The 21141-nt window shown below is 32.3% G+C and overlaps 2 protein-coding genes across 2 annotated transcripts; both read right to left on the reverse strand.

Annotated features, from left to right (window-relative positions):
* Positions 1–981: 981 nt before the first annotated feature.
* LOC126709943 (chlorophyllase-1) lies at positions 982–4249 on the reverse strand. Its single transcript, XM_050410323.1, has 2 exons — positions 3821–4249; positions 982–1839 (listed from the first exon to the last, which is right to left on the reverse strand). The coding sequence occupies exons 1-2, from the start codon at positions 4091–4093 to the stop codon at positions 1159–1161; spliced, it is 954 nt and encodes a 317-aa protein (XP_050266280.1). The 5' UTR covers positions 4094–4249; the 3' UTR covers positions 982–1158.
* Positions 4250–6904: 2655 nt separating this feature from the next.
* LOC126709949 (uncharacterized) lies at positions 6905–19701 on the reverse strand. Its single transcript, XM_050410328.1, has 11 exons — positions 19633–19701; positions 18671–19286; positions 16970–17119; positions 16031–16123; positions 15688–15780; positions 15410–15484; positions 15027–15137; positions 13947–14216; positions 11413–11460; positions 10673–11100; positions 6905–7606 (listed from the first exon to the last, which is right to left on the reverse strand). The coding sequence occupies exons 1-11, from the start codon at positions 19678–19680 to the stop codon at positions 6980–6982; spliced, it is 2559 nt and encodes an 852-aa protein (XP_050266285.1). The 5' UTR covers positions 19681–19701; the 3' UTR covers positions 6905–6979.
* Between the last annotated feature and the right edge of the window lie 1440 nt (positions 19702–21141).

The raw sequence follows: 21141 nt of genomic DNA on the forward strand, positions 1-21141 counted from the left end.
AGATGGAGTCAGATATTCGCCTACGACGCCGTAGAAGTAGCAACCCCTCACGATAGTTACCAGTGTGGTGCCTGCCACAACGCCTCTGATACCAAAGTCAGTATAAGAAGCTTATAGTAAATAACAGAGCATAAAAATAACTAGGGATGCTGTTTTTGTGTCAATGTACCTTCTGTTGGAGGGGTGAGGGCTATATATATACATTCTCTTAGCTCCTAGCCATTGTGGTTGTTATGATGGTTTTAATGCTCTTTTGGGTAACGCCTCACCCCCAGTAATGTGGATTTTAATGGGCTTCCAATAGCTGGCCTTTTAACTGCCCGACTCATTTATTGACTGTATTGAATGACTTCTCTACCTTTGTCAGAGGTGTGGTTGTATCGCCAGGGATGCTTAGTTGTTTCGTTTGTTAAGGTGACTTCGTCAGTATCTATGACTTCGCCCAAGGAGGTTGACTTCGTCAGTCCCGTCAACTACATAGATAAAACCAAAAATGCTTGGATAGCTTAGGGGAAACTCTATCTTTTGTATCAAATAACATAGTTTGTTATATGGAGTCTAACCTTGCATGAAGAAACAAAACTCTTATGCTTTACTATCCAATTAGGTTCAAGGACACTCTTTTGTGCTTATTTAATTTAAAAACAAGAAACAAAACCAAAGTTACATATTCCTCACCAATATACATACATACATAATCAATACAATGTGCTACATTAGTGTACTATATGTTTATACATGCAGTGTATGCCTTTCTCAGCTCATTCTCACAAAGCTACAGCGTGAGAGAATTTCCTTCTAAATTGATGTCCTATATGGGAGGGGAATTTGACTTTCCTTCCAAATTATAAAATTGTGCTTACAATCAGGATATGACTTTAAATTCTATCTTCTCAACTATAAAAAATTAAAATAAATAAATAAATCCAAATGGTAAATAAATTGAGAGAGGGAGGTTAATTATCTAGTCACAAACCAAAATAATTTAAATACTTAATAGTCCTTTAGATTAAAACATAAGTTCTTACACATTAAAATACAATAGAATTTCAGCCCAAAAAAAAAAAGAACAATAAATTGAGCTACTTTTCACCAAATACGTACTCCACAATCCATGTTTTCATTCCCAATAAACTTGAGCATTATGCATGCATGAATTTATTCTTCAATGAATTCAACTGGTTCAAGCTTCGCAGGAGCAAGACTAGGATCAGCCAAAATAGCTACAAAATCCCCACTCTCACCTTCCAAATAAGCCTTCAAAAACGCCACAGCAATCCCACCTACACTCCTCCTCATGGGGTCTCTTGGACCCTTCCCATTCACACACAAACAACCACTCAATTCCCCAACAATACCCGACGGATCATCATTTAGCATGTCCATGTGACCATAGTCCTTAGCAACAAAATGTGCACATGGAGGCTTGCACTCATTGAAAAATTCGTCGTGGTTCAAACCCTCTGGAGCACATGGTGGCGATAAGCAATTCTTTTGCTCTGGACCCAACCCAGTGCCAATTACTGTCACTGGAATTGATAAGTTGAAAGATCTAGGAACATAGGTGAGAATATGGGGTTGGGTTCGGCAACATTTAGTACATCCAGCCACGGGGTCTATGCTTAGTAATACTGAAAATATTAAGGAAGTTTTGGCGTAACCCAGTGCTAGTGCAAATGCAGCTTTTCCACCTCTGCTGTGGCCTGCTAGAGAAAGCTTTTGTAGGTTTGCTTCAACATTTTCAGGAAGCTGAGGTTGAAGTCCACTTGATAACCAATCTGTCACTTTTGCTGCTGATTCAATTTCTTCGAGTCCACTCGATGGTATGTAGAGGTATAGCTTAAAAAGAAGATGACACAAACATGAATGAGAGAGAGAGTTCTGTAACAATTTCAAGAAGAATAACTTCTTGTGACCATTGAATAACTCTAAAATGGCTTGTGGGAGATCCATTCTTTCCTTAAAATAATTTACATTAGATAACCTGTTTTTCTTCACATTTCATACAATTTCCATATCCTATACTAAAAAAATTAAATATATATTCATCCATTTCCTGAAATGTGATTAAGTTTTTGGATAAATTATACTAACCTTCTTAAAGTTTGGGAGAATGTTAGAAACCCATATATATGTTCTTATTTTGATAAACCATATTTCATCCCTCCAAGTTTTGATATAGATAATAGATAACCTTCTACAACCTCTTCATTAATTACATGCCATTATAATTAATAAAATCAAAACATGCGTTTTTTAAAGTAAAAATTCATCAAAATGTTTATATAATAAGAAAAATCAAATAAGAGTATCTTCAGGGAGTTTGTGTCATTTTTGAAAAATATTAGACAATTTTTGAATTTCCTTAAATCTCGATGATGGTTTATGTGATTTACCCTATAGTACTTTATTTAAAACCATGATTAAATTATCATTTTTAGTCTAGTATTTCAATTTTATCCTTGAATAGAATGTTTTAACCATTGTATTAATTTAGTGTCTATTTTCTCTCAAAACAAAAAAAAAAAAAAAAAAAAAAAAAAAAAAAATAGTGTCTATTTGGGAACACTTTATTTAGCTGAAACTGAAAATTTTTTGCGGAAAGTACTGTAAATAAAACTAAAGGTAACTGAAATAGTACAGTAGGACCTAAATAGTATAAAAAAAAAAAAAAAAAAAAAAAAAAAAAATGGCTTTTATAACCAATGCCAAATGAACACTTAATCCCTAAGCTTTAATAAGGTTTTAATTATCCATTCTTTCCATTACTAATAACAATTTATTGACATGACAAATGTTTTTTTTTTTTTTTTTTTGGCTATAAATGTTCTCAATGCATATGTTGCACACTAGACTGCATGTCAGTATTACAAGATCAAAATGTATGAAAACACATGAATTTAATATTCCATTTAAAAATATATATTTGTAGCCCCAAAACCTTAATTTATTGATCAGATCAGCATAAAGATATAGACAAGGAACAGTACGGATGATATTGACCTGTTTTTAAAATTTAAAAGGACCACAATACTCCTTTTCATAAAAAATAAAAAAGTACCACAATATTCCTTTATATAGCTTTGTCCCTTCTTTTGGTTAGTAAAATCTTTAATTTGTTAAGAAAAAAACCCCCACAATATTGAATAATTCATAAATGATGAACTAACAATAGTTCATAGACCATAATTGCATTTTGAACTGAAAACATTATATAAAATACGACAACTATGAAAGGGCGCCCTGTTATATATTTTTACTTAGTCATCTCATCAAACATCTCTTGTACAACAATGATTAACATATAAAATATCTTAAATTGGTACAAAAATTCAACCAATATATGTCAAAATAAGTGACGTCCTAACAAGAATGAAAAGTGCCCACAAGACCATAGTTTTGTCAATACAAGTACTATTCACAAAAATCTTAAAAGTATCTTTGACACAACTTTTAGTTTATTTGTTTATTATACAACTTTTTAAAACTTCATTTTTTTTTTTTAAATGTACAACATATTTTAAACAATATTTAGTAAATAAGTAAATAAACTTTTAATAAAAGTTAATATATGGAAATTGTTTCACACAAATAAAAAAAAATAAAAAAAAAACAACAACAACAAAATTTCCCAATTTTATAATCACAAGTAATAAGGTAACAAGCATAAACATAAAAACGAGACACAAAAAAAAGGGAGAAAGATATTAGTTCAATTAATATTCTTAGTAAACTAAATTAGAAAAGTACAAATATAAAGGAGAGAAAGAAATTAAGTGATCCAAATCAATGTATAGCAAATAATTGGGATTCGAAATACCTGAGGAGCAACAACAATATAACCATGCGAGGAAATATGTTCAAGGAGTTGAGAGTAAAAGCAAGTCCGGAGGTAGAAGCCATGAAGAAACAAGATTACAGGGTATTGGCCACTAGTAGTTGGTGTAACAATTAGCAATGGCTTTGGAGGTGGACTACTAGTGCTATCATCACCGTTTGATGTCTCCACTTTCTTGCTTATGAAAGGAAGTTTTCCTTGATCAAAAACAGTAGTAGTTGTTGCCAAAGCTGGTCTACCTTCCAATTCTGCCATGGCTCTCACTCAGCGTTGTACCTTGTACGTGTATTTCTTTGTGTGTGTATATGAGAGAGAGAGAGAGAGAGAGAGAGAGAGAGAGCTTGTGTTCTATAAAGTAAGGAGAATCTTGGCTTCTGTTTTCTTCTTCTTTCTCCTTTTCTTCTTGCACGATGAAAATAATGTTAATGATTATAGCGTTATAAATGTGACGACGATATTAACAAGTTGCAAAAATATTATAAGTCAAAATATCTTTTGTTAGGTTAGAGTATTAACTGGTAGTTAGGGCACGCTAATTAATGAAGTACTTGTAAAAATCAAACAACAAGACAAGAAGGTGTCATCTTCCTCCTTGGCCCAAAGTGTTTTGGGGAGAGCGCAGAGAAAGGGAATGTAACCATTGAAATTATAGTCTCTATTCACTTATTTAGCAAAATGCTCTAAAAAACAATTTTCTATTCTATATGTGTTCTCTAAATCATTATGCAAAACCAAAAAATATATATATATATCCCAAAAGTATTTTCTATTCAATTTAGGTCCTCCTTGAAAATTTTTAAATAAAATCAAATTTTTATTTATTTATTTTATAATGGTCATCTATGCGTGTGTGGCTTAAGGCACACCGCCATAAAAACCATAAATGGACAGGCCAATACAAGAACCACTCCGCAACCAATGACGAGTCATGACGAATCATTGCTACTGCCTAAGATCCTTGAAGAGTTGCCAAAAACCTTCGTGATCTCTCTCTCTCTCTCATCCAAATCTGGATTTTTTTTTTTCTTTTTTTGGTGATTTGTAAGCCAATTTTGCTAATTGTGTTGCTCAATTGCTGGTTTGGGTGTAGTGGAGGGTTTGGCCAATTGTGAGGGTTTGGATGTTTGGCAGTCAAACATATTTTTGAATTTACTAGTAAGTAGAAAATAATGCAAGGTTTATGTTTTTGATAATTAGAAAATCATACAAGATTAAATGTGCAGAAATTCAAGTTAGAAATGATAACTTTATAATTTAGCAAAATTTAACAATGATCCAATTAATATTGTAACACAAAAATTTAGAGCTTTATCCTTAAAACTCATCGAAGCGACTTGAATCTCATGTATAGAATGAGACCTATGGAACGAGTTGGTCTTAAATTTTTTTACTCCCACCGACACAATAGTAGGAGTAAAAAATTAAATTCTGATGCCAAAATGTTGCTCATGTACCACGTTTTTCAAATGTAACATCAAGGCCGAAGTTCATAAGGCCCACCTTAATCAAGTGGGTGTTGGAAAGCAACTCAATGGTCCAAATCAAAAGTGGGCCTAACTCATTCAATTCTATGAAAATTAAGGAGAAGATTATTCGATTTCAGTCCCAAGTTTTCGCTGCAGACGCGTAATATTAGGCACATATGATATGACATGACCAATCCGCGCAATACAGGAGGGATTGAGTGTGGAATAAGAAATTTTTGTCATCCCACATATTTGAGCATTAAAAATTAATTAAAAATAGCATTTTTTTTTTTAATACAAGATAAAAATTCTACTTGATAGAGGTATTTTTGCCTTAGAAAGTCTTTTTGGCACTTTGACCCTTCAAGATGAAATACCTTGTCTTTGGCCCATTAGGATAAATGCCTCCTCCAACGAGACCTACCAACCAAGGATCTGTCAGGATAAATGCCTCATTCGATCCCTTAAAGTCCCAACAGATCGATGTTCCACTCAACTCAGAGACCCATTGGGTAGCTCGTGTATATGCCTGAATGATGATTCACACCTCATCATTTGCATACCGACAGATGAATGATCATACCAATGAATGAATGATCATACCAACGGTTGAGTACACTGAGTCCCGCAATCCTTCACGTATTCTCAATGCATGTGTCCCTATATGGTAATAACTTGCACACCACGCCCAAAAACCTTACTACACGTTCGTATCTTCCTATGGGAAGAAAAGCCTTAAGATCTCAGAACCTTAACTCCAAATCTCCTCTACAAGGAAAGCTACTACATTCAAGAGATCTTGGTCAGCTCTACACCACTATGTAAGAATCAAACTTTCTCTTCCTTAAGGTACATGAAATTTCCTAACTCTCACATTCTTGAGTTTTAAGAGATTTTTCTATCACTGATTTAACCTTCAGAGAGTTTTTGGCCGGTATTTCACTGGTGTTCTTTCTTGGTTCTTTGTTCCCTTATTCTTCAAGTACCCTAATTGGTGCAAGTGTGGACAATCAACTTGCTAACAATTTTTGTTCCTCACTATATAATGAAATTGACAGTTAAATGCAAAGCTCAAACACATTTTGCTTTTATGTACACATTAAATCAAGTCTTATCCATACAAATTTGTTTACGAACACATTATTATGTTTAAGCTTGACTTATTCTATAGTTACACTTAAACATGAGTATGAGACTGGCTTGTTTACTAAATACACTAACATAAACAAACATTTTCTTAAGTCAACCTCAAGTCATCCATAAATTAGTCTGGGTAATTTATAGACATCCTATGTCTAACTAACTTAGGGAGATTACTAAAAAAAGATGAGAACATTGGGATTACATGTTAAAGCATCAACATATTTGTTTAGACAATAACTAATCCAACAAATTTAAATGAAATTACAAACTCTATAAAAAATTTATTTCCTACCATTTTTATTTCCTACAACTATATATAATTAAAGTTGACTCAAAACATTCAAATTCAAATTCATAATGATAATAAAAAATAAAACATACAAACCAATTGAACTCCCCACAATAAATTGTGGTTCAACAACGTAATTAAGAAGGTAGATAATATTCAATTCACCCAAATAAAATTTGTTTTGCTTTATTGAAATAGAGCACACAGTACAAGTATAGTATCAATATTATTGGAGAAAGTGTATCAATCAATAACCTGAGCCATCAGATTCTTGAAGATAGGAATATTAACCCTGTATGTACGTTGTGGCACCTTCTTGAAGGTAGCCCACACCAAATGAAAGTAGAGTGGAAACACTGCCATAGAAGACACCGTTACCAACACGTTGGTCACTATATACGAGGTGGAAGAGACAAATTTTAGTTGATTCCTAAAGATGAAGAAATGTCCGGTTGTGAAGGACACCAAGGTAGAAGCTATGGAAATGTAGAATGTTGTTAAACCCAGCAAAAGCTTTAGTGGTAAGGCGTGGCGGAAATTTCTTTCTCTACACCCAGATGTGGGAATTGCAAGGAACATGACAACTGCTATGAGTGAAGAGTAGAAGGACACAAAGGATGAGCATGCGTAAATTTTGGATGCCTTATTGACTGTGGTTTCAAAACCCTCAGGCACGTTGGTTGCGGTGGAAAAGGTACTTGTGACAAAGAGGCCTGCTACCACTGAGCATGCATTCGATGTGTTGTTTAGCCAATTCCCTCCTTGTTCAACAAGTTTCTGGTGGTTCTTGGTGAAGACCTCCTCTGGGGTTTGGCTATTATTGTTGCTGAGAAAATGGAAGCTTCTTGGCAATAAAGATTTCTTAATGTACTGCATGCATTTTGAAAATAAAAAGACAAGGTTATACTTTCATATCTATTTCAAATGGAGAGGACCTAATGCATTCTGTTACTACATAAATGAACGTTACATGCATTAACCTTAGTCCAAGCATGGTACAAAGTCCAAACTAAGGGAGCCAAAGTCAAGAACCTGGGCAGCAATCATTAAGGGAGCCACTTTGTGTGAGAAAGGTATGAAATGGGTTATTGGACACAATAGTAAACTATCTTTTTGGGCAGATAAGTGGCTTGATTTTGGGTCATTAAGGAGTTGTGTGGAAGGACCCCTGAACAAGGGTGAGGAGGAGCTTTGAGTCTCTAATGTACAAAAGGATGGAATTTGGGATTTGCATAGTGTTTCTTTTGAGCTGCCCCCCCCTTTTGGTTCACTCTATCCGAGCCATCCCTATCCGGATTGCTTCGAGAAGGGAAGATCATATTTGCTGGATATCTAGTTCGAAAGGAGAGTTTGATGCTAAGAATGCGTATATGCTAGCTACAGGATTAAACCCAAATGATCCCAAATTTTTAGGCAACTGGATTTGGAAGCTTAAAATCCTGCCCAAAATTCAACTGTTTATTTGGAAATGCCTTTTGAAAAGCATTCCCACAAAGACAGTATTAGCTCTGAGAGGCTTTATTGGAGACACATCCTGTGACTGGTGTCATGAGGATCAAGAAACCATTATTCACATTATCAGAGACTGCCCAGTTGCATCTAGATTCTGGGCAGAGGCTGACTGCCCTTCTCATCTCCGGTATTCTTTTGACCTTGATATTGCAGATTGGTTAAAGTTGAATGCCTGCTACTCCTCCAAAGTACCGGGTAAGGAACAACAATGGGCCACCTTTTTTCTATTTGGAATATGGAATCTTTGGTTATTTAGAAATAAAAGATTGTTTGCTAAGCCATTATCCTATAATCTTCGCAAGGCAGTGGAGAATCAGGTAGCGGAGTATTTTTACTGTGTGTTGAATCATGTAAATGGCTCAAGAGTAATGCGGATAGCAGTGGGATGGACCAAACCGCAGCCATTGTGGACAAAACTGAACACTGATAGGTCAGCGCTTGGCAGCCCGGGTCTTGCAGGTGGAGGAGGAATTATCAGAGATTGCCATGGAGATTGGATCAGTGGTTTCGCTAGATCTATCGGTTTTACCACTAGTTTTGCAGCAGAGTTTTGGGCATTAAGGGATGGTCTAAAGCTTTGCTTGAGTCTTGGGATAAATGCATTAGAAGTTGAAGTGGATGCCTCATCCGTTGTCTCTTTACTAGCTAATGCAGCTGAAACTAATAGTGAGATTGCTTCTCTTGTTGATGACTGCAGGGACATGCTGAAGATATTTCCTCAAGCTCGAATCAAGCATTGTTACAGGGAAGGTAACAAGTGTGCAGACAGACTTGCAAGAATTGGTACTGAAATGGAGGAAGATTTTGTTATTTTTGAAGCCCCTCCCTCTGTAATTACCCCCCTTTTAATTTTGGACAAACTGGGCACGACCTAGGATCGTACTTGTAATGAAGTGGTCTTAGCCGCTTAAGTTTAATGCAATTTCCAATTTATCAAAAAAAAAAGTCCAAACTAAGGAATGCATTAGTTTCTTTCTAAAAGCAAGGTCCAATCAGTGACCCCATTGTAACAATTTGTAGTAGTTTCTGACATGCTGATCTAATCAAGTGGTGGGCTGATAATTCATCCAAGATCGACAAGCTTTTTGTGTGTACGTGTAACAAAATCAAGTGCTGAGAAATAGTCTATCTCATCCTCGTCACAGTATCCAATAAACCTCGTTAAGATCTAACAAGCCAAACCTAAGAAAAATACTAAAGCTGCTACAAATTTTATAGTTTAACATCTCAAAACTGATGCAACAACAAATATAATTTGTGAATTTTAAAAAATATAATAAATGAATATCAAAATTAGTCGTTTTGGTTATTGATTTTTTTTTTTTTAGAATATTAAGTATATTAACACACACACAAGGGGAGAGGGGAGCAAGTTTTAAAAAAACTAACAATGGTATATATCCAAAAGGGTCCAACTCTTTGATACACAACACAAGTTTTAAACCTCTATAACTCACACTCATTTTCCAATGTGGGATAAACCCACTTTTTTTTTTTTGTTATTAATTAGTTATATATCAATTTGCAAAATTTATAATATCTCTAACATTACTCTAAATATTATGGAGTAATGTTAAAAATACTAAAAATTTTATTATATAACACTTACAAACTGATGTGGCACCAATCACAAAAAAGTCTGAAAAATACTAAACATTCTACAAGTTTTATTACATAAAACTTATAAACTAAGGGAAATACTAACAAGTGCCCTTAGGGCACTGTTTAATAATCCAATTAAAGTAAATTTTGACATCAATTTTATGAGAAATAAAAAAAGCTGTCAAAATATTAATTTGCTTTTTTTCTTTTCCTATAAAAACTTTCTTTAACTGGATTCTTAACCAGTGTCCTAAGGGCACTCATTAGCATGAGCCATAAACTAATTAGTAATAAATATAATTGATGGGCTTCAACCACCTCTTAAATGAAGGTTTTTTTTTTTTTAGAAGACTCTTAAATGAAGATTTGAATTGCCTCTTCATGATTAATGACACATAAGTTTGTAAACTCAATATAGTAAAATTTATAGTACTCATAACACTACAAAAAAGTAATTATATATTTATTACTATTGTCACAATAGTTTGTAAAGGAATTACTAAGTCTTTACGAACTCTATCTTGTGGCAATGAATATGAAAGGTGGATTTAAAAAGCATAATAAATGAATAACATTGGCAAACCGATATAATAATGAGTATAATTTGTGGATTTCTAAAAATAATAAAAGAATGTCTAAATTATTTATTTTTTATTAGTGACACATTAGTTATAAAAATTATGTATTTGTAAAAATTTTAGCATCCCTAATATCACTCATTTATAATATTTTGTAACAATTTTAGTAGTTTCCAATATATAATATAGGAGGAATCAATGATAAATAAAAGTCCTCTTTAGCTTGGTCATTCTGGGCTCTTACCTCATACCATTTGATTTCCCATTGCATTTGGGATAAGGCTCCCGGAACTGGCCAACTAAAATCTGTACTCTTCGCTGCAAGATGTAATGCACTATTCCCCTCATTATCCACTTCACCAAAAATACTTTCTTTAATAATTTTCTCTTCCTTGAGTGAGAGTAGGAGCTCATATACACAAGGTTGCTTATGCTCCGCTGTCAATAATACTATGTTCTTTTGGTTTTTATCCACATCATACATGGCCATGGGATATCTCTTGAGGGTTTCCTTAACCATTTCGGTAATTCCATTCTTTGCTGCTACTAGTATGGGTGTTAACTCTGACAGATCAATGTCTTTTTGTCTGCTTCTTTTCTTCTTTTTTTTGGTAGAATCTTGTACATTTGTTGCCTTTGACTGATCACTGTCTTCCTTTTTCTTTTTTTCCTCTGTTATTGCACAAGACAATAAATTTTACTCAATTTTATCCAAAACTATTATCATTTCCTTTTCTGTGAGCATAAAATATATTGTGCAAGTGCAACATATTTAATTTAATTTTTTTTTAAAGAAAAATACATAATTTTCTCTACCCTGCGTAAGAAATGAGGGGGTGGTTGGAGGGTAAGAGATCGATAAGTAGGGAGGGGTATGATTACACTTTTCATTTTTTTGGATATTCTAAAAAGGAAAAAGTTTCATTGATAAATCATGTTCAACCCTATTGAAGCAATATAAGAGTAATCGGGGAATGAACTTACCTTGCTCAGGCATCACAGGTATTAAGCTTTTAATCGGCTCTTCAATATCTACAATAACAAAATTGAATTGAAATTGAGAGAATCTCTTTAGAACATAATAATAAAACACCCAAAGATAATATACATATATATATATATATATATTTATTTATTTAAAAGGTTTAGAAGCAAGATTGAAAATGAATTCTCTATGAAACTGACTACTAGAGAAAGATTATGAAGACTAAAAAATGTTCTAGTGTGTTGGTGTGATGAATATTAGAGAAAGCAAGAGAATTTTTGTGATAATAATAGCTAAATTTCTCTCTCTAGAAAATGATTTGGATTTGAGGCATGTAGTGGATATTTATAGGCTCAAATTACAATTGTTTCAGTTTGTAAAGGGCTCTATAGCTTTCTAGAGATTGAACCTTTTTGAGGCTTATTTATGGACAAATAAATTTTTTGGAGCATTTTTCATACTCTTGCAAAGGCATATGCATTACATGACACATTGACAACATTGTTTCTCTAACGTCAAATAGACATATCTTACTCATTTTAAATCAAAATTATGTCAAATTTGTGTTTATTTTGAATTCTTGGGTGTCTATATTCCAATAAAGCAAGGTTCACTCAAAAAACCATTATAATTAAAAGATATGATCAATTGAGTAAGCAACCATCATTTTTCACCATCGCCTATTAAGCAGTTTTGAGCATTGTTGATTTTTTATTACTTTCGAACTATATCAAGAATACCTCAATCATCCATGAGTGACACTTTCAATCTCCTCCTTGGGGCATAAATTTAAGATTAATAACTGGTACAAATTTAGGTATTTATAAAATAATTGACGTTCTTTTGACTACACTTACAACTAAAAGTGGAGTCGAAAGTCTTAAAAATAAGAACCATTTTGCAGATTAATAAATTTTAGTCCAAAGACATGTAAATGTAAATTTTAGTCCAAGCAAGCGAAGATAGAAACATGGGTTCAGCGAAATGGGTATACTGTTTAGTGTATAGATGAGAATGTGGGTCTATCTCTCCTACAGGGGATAATGGTTTGGAATATCCATCCTTTCCGCAGGGAAAAAAAGCAGCTATATCCTATCCACAAGGGATATAAGTATGGAATATTTATCCCTCCCGCAATGGATAAAGGAGCATTACTTCCTACAATAGAATTTTGGAGGCCACCCACTGAGTAGGAATTTAGGCCGATGAGAAGACCACTCATCACATGAGAATTTACATCAGGAAAAGGTCATTCACTAATGTAAGAAGTTACACCAAAAAAAATCACTCGCTATGCAATAATTTACATCATGGAAAAGACCACTCAATATGTGAGATCTACACTAAAAATGACTCCTCGCTATGTGAGTTTACTTCACAAAGGTTATTGACTACACGAGAAATTACAACAAAAGATACCTACTCCTGCGTGAGAATTTACTTTAAGAAAAAGGCCACCCAAAGGAAATTACAACAAAAAAGACCTACATGCCCTACCTCCATCATTGGTTCTCATAAGAATGTGGTTTCTTATCATCATTATAACCTCTTTTTTTTTTTTTTTTATAGAAGAATTATCATTTATAACTAGAGTAATGTTGTAAACACAATAATTTACATAACAATTTTCACAATAGTTGAATTCACAGAGTTTTACTAGTTTCTATAACAATTTATATAACAATTTTCACAATAGTTGAATCCACAAAGTTTTACTAGTTTCTATAACAATTTTCACAATAATTCGATTTACAAAGTTTTATTTGTTCTCGTATAGACCTATCAACAATGTCACTTGATTGCCCATATTAATGTCAGTTGTGAAATATTTGTAGCTCTAGATCTATAACTAATGGAGTTGGACTTGTAATGGGCTGAGTTCGATTTTGGGCTTTGTGTTTCCAAAATGATACATAAAGTGGGCTAGTTGAAACCAGGCCACAGTCGTTATCCATCGGCTCTAATGGCCTACTATGCTCGAATCCTTAGGCCCATGCCCTGCAGGCTTTCTCACAAGGCAACCCTTCCACTACTAAATCGTCGTCCAAGTTGGCCGTGCACGTAGTTGAGGAATCAGAAACAACACCACTGCACGAGTTATCTACTTATCTCCTAGATTTTGGTTACTATAGGGTAATTATTGGTTTATTATATTTTATGTAAATCTTATATTGCAAAATGCAAACTAAATAAACGTGTACTATACATATTTGTAAAAAGTATACAATGTTGTACACATATGTTTGTTGTACAATGTAAATCTTACATTTATTACTACATTGAAAACTGAGAATTTTCCTTTATTTAAATAAGTTTACTTTACAAATAAATTTACTTTCCAATTAATATTATTACTAATTTTAGGCTTTTTAACTAAGAAATTAAATATTAGTTACGTAAAGTCATAAACTATAATTATTTAAATAAATCATAATAAGTAAATAATTTGAATAAGATAAAATATACAAATTAATAAATAAATTGTGTAATTGATTATCTCTTGAAAAATATTAAGGTTGAATTAGATTATTACCTTTTCCGTGGTCTTTATTTAAGCTGGATAAAGTACGCAGATACTTCTCAGTTAAATCGTCTTCAGTTTTTATGACACCATAAGGGCTCTTCTCATCAACTTTTTCAGATTTTGCATGCTCATGTATCACTGGATCGTAGGAAGAAAGCGAATGTATGTCTTTTGAAAATCGATACATTGAAGTGTTCTTCAGCACTTTGTTCATGATCAGAATAGACCATTCGTTCCTCAACTTCGTCCTCCTCACCTTCGTTACCATCTCCGGAGCTCCTAAAGATCCATACCACCAATAAAGTTACCAATTAAATCTGACATATAGATATTTGTTAAGTAATTGAATAATGAAAATACTAAAGTCATTACTAATTTTATAATAAAAGATTTACAAATTAATGTAACAATGAACGTGGTTGATATGACATCAACAAAAATTATAATAAATTTCAGAATTACTTTTTTATTGTATGCTTAAAAAATGATACGCCATTTTTGTAGTAAAACTTATGTACTAAAATATGTAGTAATTGGAGCATTACTAATTCAATAATTGATAGATATTTTGGACATATATATAAAGGAAAACAATAAGTATAGAGTTACAAGATGGACAGACATAGCAGTGTTAACTGTCTAAGCTACAAGTAGTTAACACTAAAAGAACTAAGCAACAAGTGTTGTACTTAAGCTTATAATGTGGAGTTAGTCCAGGTATGATAGTTGTTAGGAGTTAGTTTTTAATTTCTCATTTTTCGACAACAAAAAACTTATTACCAGTTAAGCTAACTGTGACTCATAATGCAATTTACTTCTCAACTTATGTACAATTACACATAGTGAAATTTTCTCTCTAGACAAGCAAATATTTTCTTGTGTGAATAATGAATTTCACATCTTCCTAGAATGACAAATTGTTAATGGTAGATATTAAAATAGTGTCGGCAAACTTACGTGAAAACCAATAATAATATGACAATTCAACCGATATAAAATTTGTTGTGAAATCTACTATGTGTGTTCATAGCTGGAATTACTCAAAGGAAATATATATATAACAAAGAATAAAGGACCGCGTATAAGTACCAAGTATTATGAGCACAGCCTTGCAGACAACTTTTACAAACTCAAAGCAGGTTTTGTAATGAGGTGGAAGTTGTAATTGATGCCTTTCAACTCGATAGGGTGATGGGTCTCCTACAGCACAAAATTAAGAATGAGAAAATATAAATTGAATCCATATTAATACATTTAATAATATCATTCTCTTGAATAGACCAATAGCAACAAGCTCAAGTCAAATCACTGAAATAGTGAAATGTATTTGTGTGCTAGCTTCTCAATCCTTTTTTTTTTTTTTCTACTCAGGCTTCTCTGACTTCTTAAACAGACTCATACAAGTAGCGAACATTTTTTTTTTCTTATAACATATTATGGTGTGAACATTAATTTCTCGCTTTGAAATCTACCTCCGTGGTTAACGTGGTCTGGTCTTACAGAGTTCTCTATATCAGCTTCCTTCCTTGTGGTTTTTCTAAAAATTGCTGAAAAATGAAAAAGAGCTTAGTTATAAAGTATATCTCAAATCAAAGTCTTCATTTTCCCTCTTTTCACATGAATAATATATTTTATTATGAATTTAATTAGTATTTAATTAGTAGAATCTATTATGACGTGAGAGAGGAAGTTTTTATCACTGTACTCCTAGTGTATTGAAGATTACAAAAATAATAAAACAGAAATATACATGGCACTGCCGTGAATACAAGTTTTACAAACTCAAAGCAAGTTCTGTAATTAGGTGGATGTTGTAACTTATCCCATAGAGCTCCGTTGGATCCTATACACAAACACAATTAATCAATATCAATCTGTTTATAATCATTGTCTTGACCAATAACAATATATAGAAGCTCAACTCATGATATCAAAAGAAAAAAAAAATCCCTTAGCTTTTATCACTAACTACTTGAACACACTTTTCCTCTATTTAAAAAAAAAAAAAACTACTTGAACACACACGTTAGTTTTTTTTTTTTTTTTTTTTTTGGTAACACATTGTGATGTGTGTGTGTGTGAACATTTCTCACTTTGGTGTCTGTCTCCAGGGATATCTTGTGATCTTAAATGCTTCTTTTCTGCTTCGTTAATTAGCTCCTGTTCTTCTATTCCTCCGACAATTGCTGAAATGAAAGCAGCTAAGTCACATACCACATTGTAAATGAATTTTTCATGCCACAAGATGATGAAGATAGATCGGGTCACATACCACAAGGAAACAGAGTATAATCTTCCGTACTCTTGTTGCACTATTATTTGGTGATTTCTTATAGGAGATTTGTTAATCATACGTGAAATTTTTTGCCTTCGATAGAGAAAATGAAGAACAATTAAAATATATGAACATCAATGTATTTGTCGTTGTACCAAATCATTTCACTCTTTATAAGTAAGAATGTAAGATAACGATATTGTTGTTGCAGAAAACCTCGACAGATCTGAGATCTCCCAAGTATACCTAATTTCAAATGGCCAAACTAACATTTTATCTATATTGCCTTACTGACCATTGTGCTACATGTTATATTCATAGCTTCCAATGTTTACATAACCACTTTTAAATTTTTATCATTTAAGTCACTTAATCCAAAACACAATTCCACCCAAGCTCTTTGTGCCTTTCAAATATCTGACAATTTGCGTCACTGCTTGCCACTGAGCTTTACATAGTCCAGAGGATCTTACAGATATGCATAATAATTAACCCGTTAGATATTCTCTCCAATTAACAATGGATACAGACATATAGTAACGGTTAGTTGGAAATAAATGTAACTAAATTAAAATTCTGCGAACTTGAATTCTGGAAGGGTTGATAGTTTAATTCGGTGACAATAATCATTTTCTTCTTTAAAATGATTTGTAATCCGATATTAAAAGAGGGGGTGGGTGGAGAAAAAAAAAAAAAAAGACAAAATAGTGATATGATGTTTATTTATTTGATCTTTAAAATTTTACAATATACTCACAGTGATAGATGATATTTTCAAACCATCGAAGATTGCTGCCACTTTTGAAGGCGGAAGGCTTATTTGCTAAGAGATGGAGAGGGGTTATGCGTTTCTTATTGGTAAAATCTACCAGACCTCCATACAAGCCAAGTATTTTATACGACAATTCTGCCAAGCACATAACCAAATGTGACTTAATGATTCTTTTATCTGATTCTAAGTAATAACAACAATAACAATAACAATATCAACAAATTTATTCCACAGATTAATAATCCACTTCCATGCTATCAAAAACAATAATTATAATTTACTTTCAAAACTCAAACGAAATTCAAGTAGTTGATGAATAAAATTTTAAATAACATTACACTACTTAATAATTTTATTTTGAATGCAAATTTTAACAACTTCAGTTGAATCACATTTTTTTTCTTGTAGCTTCAATATTTGCAAAATTTCAAGATCATCATAGATAAATTACTATCTAATTTATCAAATTTTTAACTTTTTCTATTTTAAAATTATGCATTAAAGATAATAGTATAGATCAAATAGCAATAACATATGATTGACACAAAATTTGTCACGTAATATATTGCGAACATAGAAAATATATAATTAAACAATGAATTTTCAAAATATTAATCTATTAAAAAATTATTAGATGGCATAATATTACTTATAATTACAACAAATACAACTTGATTGTAATATATATATATATATATATATTTATATGTTTACCCTTAATATTTTGTTATTGGATATATATTTTGACAAATATTCATATGCATTACATTTTAGGATAAAAAGAGATCAATAACTACCTCATTTATATATCAATTGTTTAAATTTTAGCTTTTTTGTATTTTAAAATTATATACAAAACATAAATTTATTAAATAAATAGATAATGATTGGTTAACACAAAAACTGATATTTGTATTAAAAATAATGAAAAGGTATAATCTAACAATAAGATTTTTTGGAATATGAATCTAATAAAAAATTATTTAGTGGGGGATAATATTTACAAAATATATATATATATATATACGAAGTATTTAACTTGATCATATAATATATATATATATATATATATATATGCAAGTGTCTGTCACTTAATTGTTAAAGCATTAAAATGCTTATTATTTAAAAATAAATAAATAAAAAGGGTAACTACACTTCTCTTTCTTGAGATTTTGGAAAATGACACTTTATCCAAACCTGAAGAGAGAATAAAAAATAAAAAATAAAAATAAAAAAACACTCTTATTTCTTAGGGTTTGAAGAAATTAACAACCCCCCTCTATTTATATTAACAGCAGAATATTCTAAATTTCTATAAAAATCTCTTTACGTACAAAAGTTTATCCATATTTAGTATAAACATAATTGATAAATTCAGAATAAAAATGCAAAGTTTATCAAGCACCAAAATACTTGCAGGGACAAATCTTTCCACATTCCTTGGAAAAAAAGAAAAAAAATTAACACTTAGTATGTATGAAGGGTAATTTTGAAAACCTACCCTTGAACTTAATATACAACATTTCTAAACTCTGCATGTTTAATTAAAGTGTATTTTGGTTAAATAGATGTTGAGGGGAAAAGTGTTTTTATTTTTTTCTTCAGATTTGAGGAGGATCTCTCTAAACCTCAAAGGATAGAAGTTTAATTACCGATTACCAAAAAATAAAGCATCAAAATGCTCACCAAAGTGTTCTTCAGCGATAGCACAGTGTAGAATGGTGTCACCGTTATTTCTTATACAGTAGTCTTCATTAGGGCCGCATTCAGAATGGAGGTAAAGGAAAGCGTCTTGTTGACCATTAAGTGCTGCTACGAAGAGAGGGGACTCACCTTCATTGTTATAAGTATTTATCATTGATTTTGAGATGCTAATGATGAGGCTACACATCATCACACTCCCCACTGATGCTGCAATGTGGAGAAGATTATTTCCTTTCTTGTTTTTCCTTCTTAAAGCACTTGCTATGCGTAAACTTTCCTGAGGTAATAGTTGTAGAAGTTTTTCAAAATATTCTTTTTGGTCATCAGAGATTGCTAGGTGGAATACCGTGTCCAAGGAACTGATGATCGGGGCAGTACATAAAAACATTTCTTTACGACATATTTCAAGGACTTTTTCCCATTCCCCTTTGTCGGCACTCGGATACAATGTTTCATAACCTTCGAAGCTTTCCAATTCGGGGTGGATAATGAATTCTTCGCATTGTGTGTAATGTTTATCGATCCAACGTGAACAAGCTTCAATTTCTTTCCAATTTTCATCAACCCAATCTAAAAAATCTTTCATCGACTCCAAACACTGAAGGTGAAAATGGAAAAAAATTAGGATTACCGTCGAGGAGCCAGTTTGCAACAATGGATTTCTTTGTACTATCACTTTATACTAAAAATGATCAGTCTCCTACTAAATCAACACCCTATATTTTATAATAAAAAAATAATAATAACTTTTTTGGCTGAGAGAGATTTTCATTAGCTCGAAATGCTAAATCATTATGTATGGCTAGATCTGACTGTAGTTATGCAGTTTGGTTATAAGAGGCTCCTGCGTTTCTGCAGGAAAGTCTCTCTAATGATGTTATTAATCCAGCTGGTTAATGATATATTTTGAAGCTTTCTATCAAAAAATTTATGCATCCGAGTACCTTAAGAGGCGAGGGCAGCGACGATATTTTTATTTCTGTTTCCATCATGTCTTTTGTTGTCGTAGGAGCCTCCAGCATTTCTATTTTTGGTGCCACTTTAACACATTCAACGGCAATCCTCCCAGGATTCAATGAGACCAATCCTGATAGATTAGGGTTCACCTGCAATCAAGAAGACAATAATGTCAATCTCTAATAGTATAATTGGGAAAGCAACATAAATTACATTCTTAATTGATTTTATTTAATTTAGTTTCCATGTTAGTCTTTTAGTAGACATAATGATATCTTTTAGAATTTGAATATCCTTTCCTAATTAATTTATCTCTGCATTATATTTCCTAGTTTGTTTAGAATTCGTAAGTAGGTGTGGTTTTATACTTGGTCATTTTAACTAAAAAATTAAATAATAGTAAAACATTAAACTTTAGCTTACCAACTTTTAGACACCACTCAACACAATTCAATCAAAACAAAAACAAAATAACATATACAAGCACCCACAAGCCCACTATAAAATAATTTAGTTATTTTTTAAAAAGTAAGTGCACCAATAGGTAGTAATATCATTGCCCACTTAATATTTTTTCCCCTTCACACATTCTACATGTCAATATCCCAACTACCACACATTTTGAAATCTATACAACCACACATTTGGTTCAAGTTTCAACAATACTTCTTTACATTTTCCCATCTCACCTTTTGCTCTCTCTCTCTCTCTCTCTCGTGAATATGTGCATGTGCAAGAGGCAAGAGCAGCAAAAATAAGCCTCAACCGAAGCAAACAGATCATTACAAATCTGCTTGTCTTTGGGCTTCTTTGGTTCTTCCTCAACACAAATATAGTGAATTTGATTTTTTTTTTTTTTTTTTTTTTCCTTTTGAGCAAAAGGTAAGTAAAGTAAATCTGATGTTTTTGGGTCATTGTGGGTGTCTTAGGCTTCACCACTTCATACTTGAGAGAGTATTTTCAAAATCAAAACCCCTCTTCTTAAATCTGAAACTAGATCTCTCTTTTTATTTTTATTTTTTTTTGGGTTAAAAAACACAATAGCTGAAGTATTTATGAAGAAGTACTAAAACCGGTTTAACTGCACCGATTTTCGATTATGCAGATTGAACTGGTAGTTTGTACTGTTTGTCCGGTTTTTCTTTCATTTCTGGTTTTAACTAATAACCGAACCGGATTAAGGTCCAGTTCCTCGTTGAATTGACCATTATGGTCCGGTTTTTAAAACCAAGCTTAATTGTCATCTATTACTCTTGTTGATTGCGCATCTATTACTCTTGTTCTAAATTTGATTGAGTAGCTTAAAATCAATCTAGTCGTAATCTAAAAATTGGGGGTCTAAACTAGCTCTAGTACTTATACTAATGAGCCTTCATTATATTTGAGCTTGACTCATTTTATAGTCAAGTTTAAATATGAGTATGAGATCAGCTTGTTTGCTAAATACAAGAACATAAACAAACATTTTCCCGAGTTAATCTCAAGTTATGCATAAA

The sequence above is a fragment of the Quercus robur genome, chromosome 12, assembly GCF_932294415.1.
Source record: "Quercus robur chromosome 12, dhQueRobu3.1, whole genome shotgun sequence".
Taxonomy (NCBI): Eukaryota; Viridiplantae; Streptophyta; class Magnoliopsida; order Fagales; family Fagaceae; genus Quercus; species Quercus robur.

Excerpts from the sequence above, each read along its gene's own strand:
- LOC126709943 (XM_050410323.1), bottom strand. The coding sequence starts at position 4,093 with ATGGCAGAATTGGAAGGTAGACCAGCTTTGGCAACAACTACTACTGTT. Across the intron at positions 1,840-3,820 it reads ATATTGTTGTTGCTCCTCAG|CTATACCTCTACATACCATC; the intron begins GTATTTCGAATC and ends CTTCTTTTTAAG.
- LOC126709949 (XM_050410328.1), bottom strand. The coding sequence starts at position 19,680 with ATGATGGAAACAGAAATAAAAATATCGTCGCTGCCCTCGCCTCTTAAG. Across the intron at positions 19,287-19,632 it reads CGCTGCCCTCGCCTCTTAAG|TGTTTGGAGTCGATGAAAGA; the intron begins GTACTCGGATGC and ends TTTCACCTTCAG. Across the intron at positions 14,217-15,026 it reads GGCTGTGCTCATAATACTTG|GAGCTCCGGAGATGGTAACG; the intron begins GTACTTATACGC and ends ATGGATCTTTAG.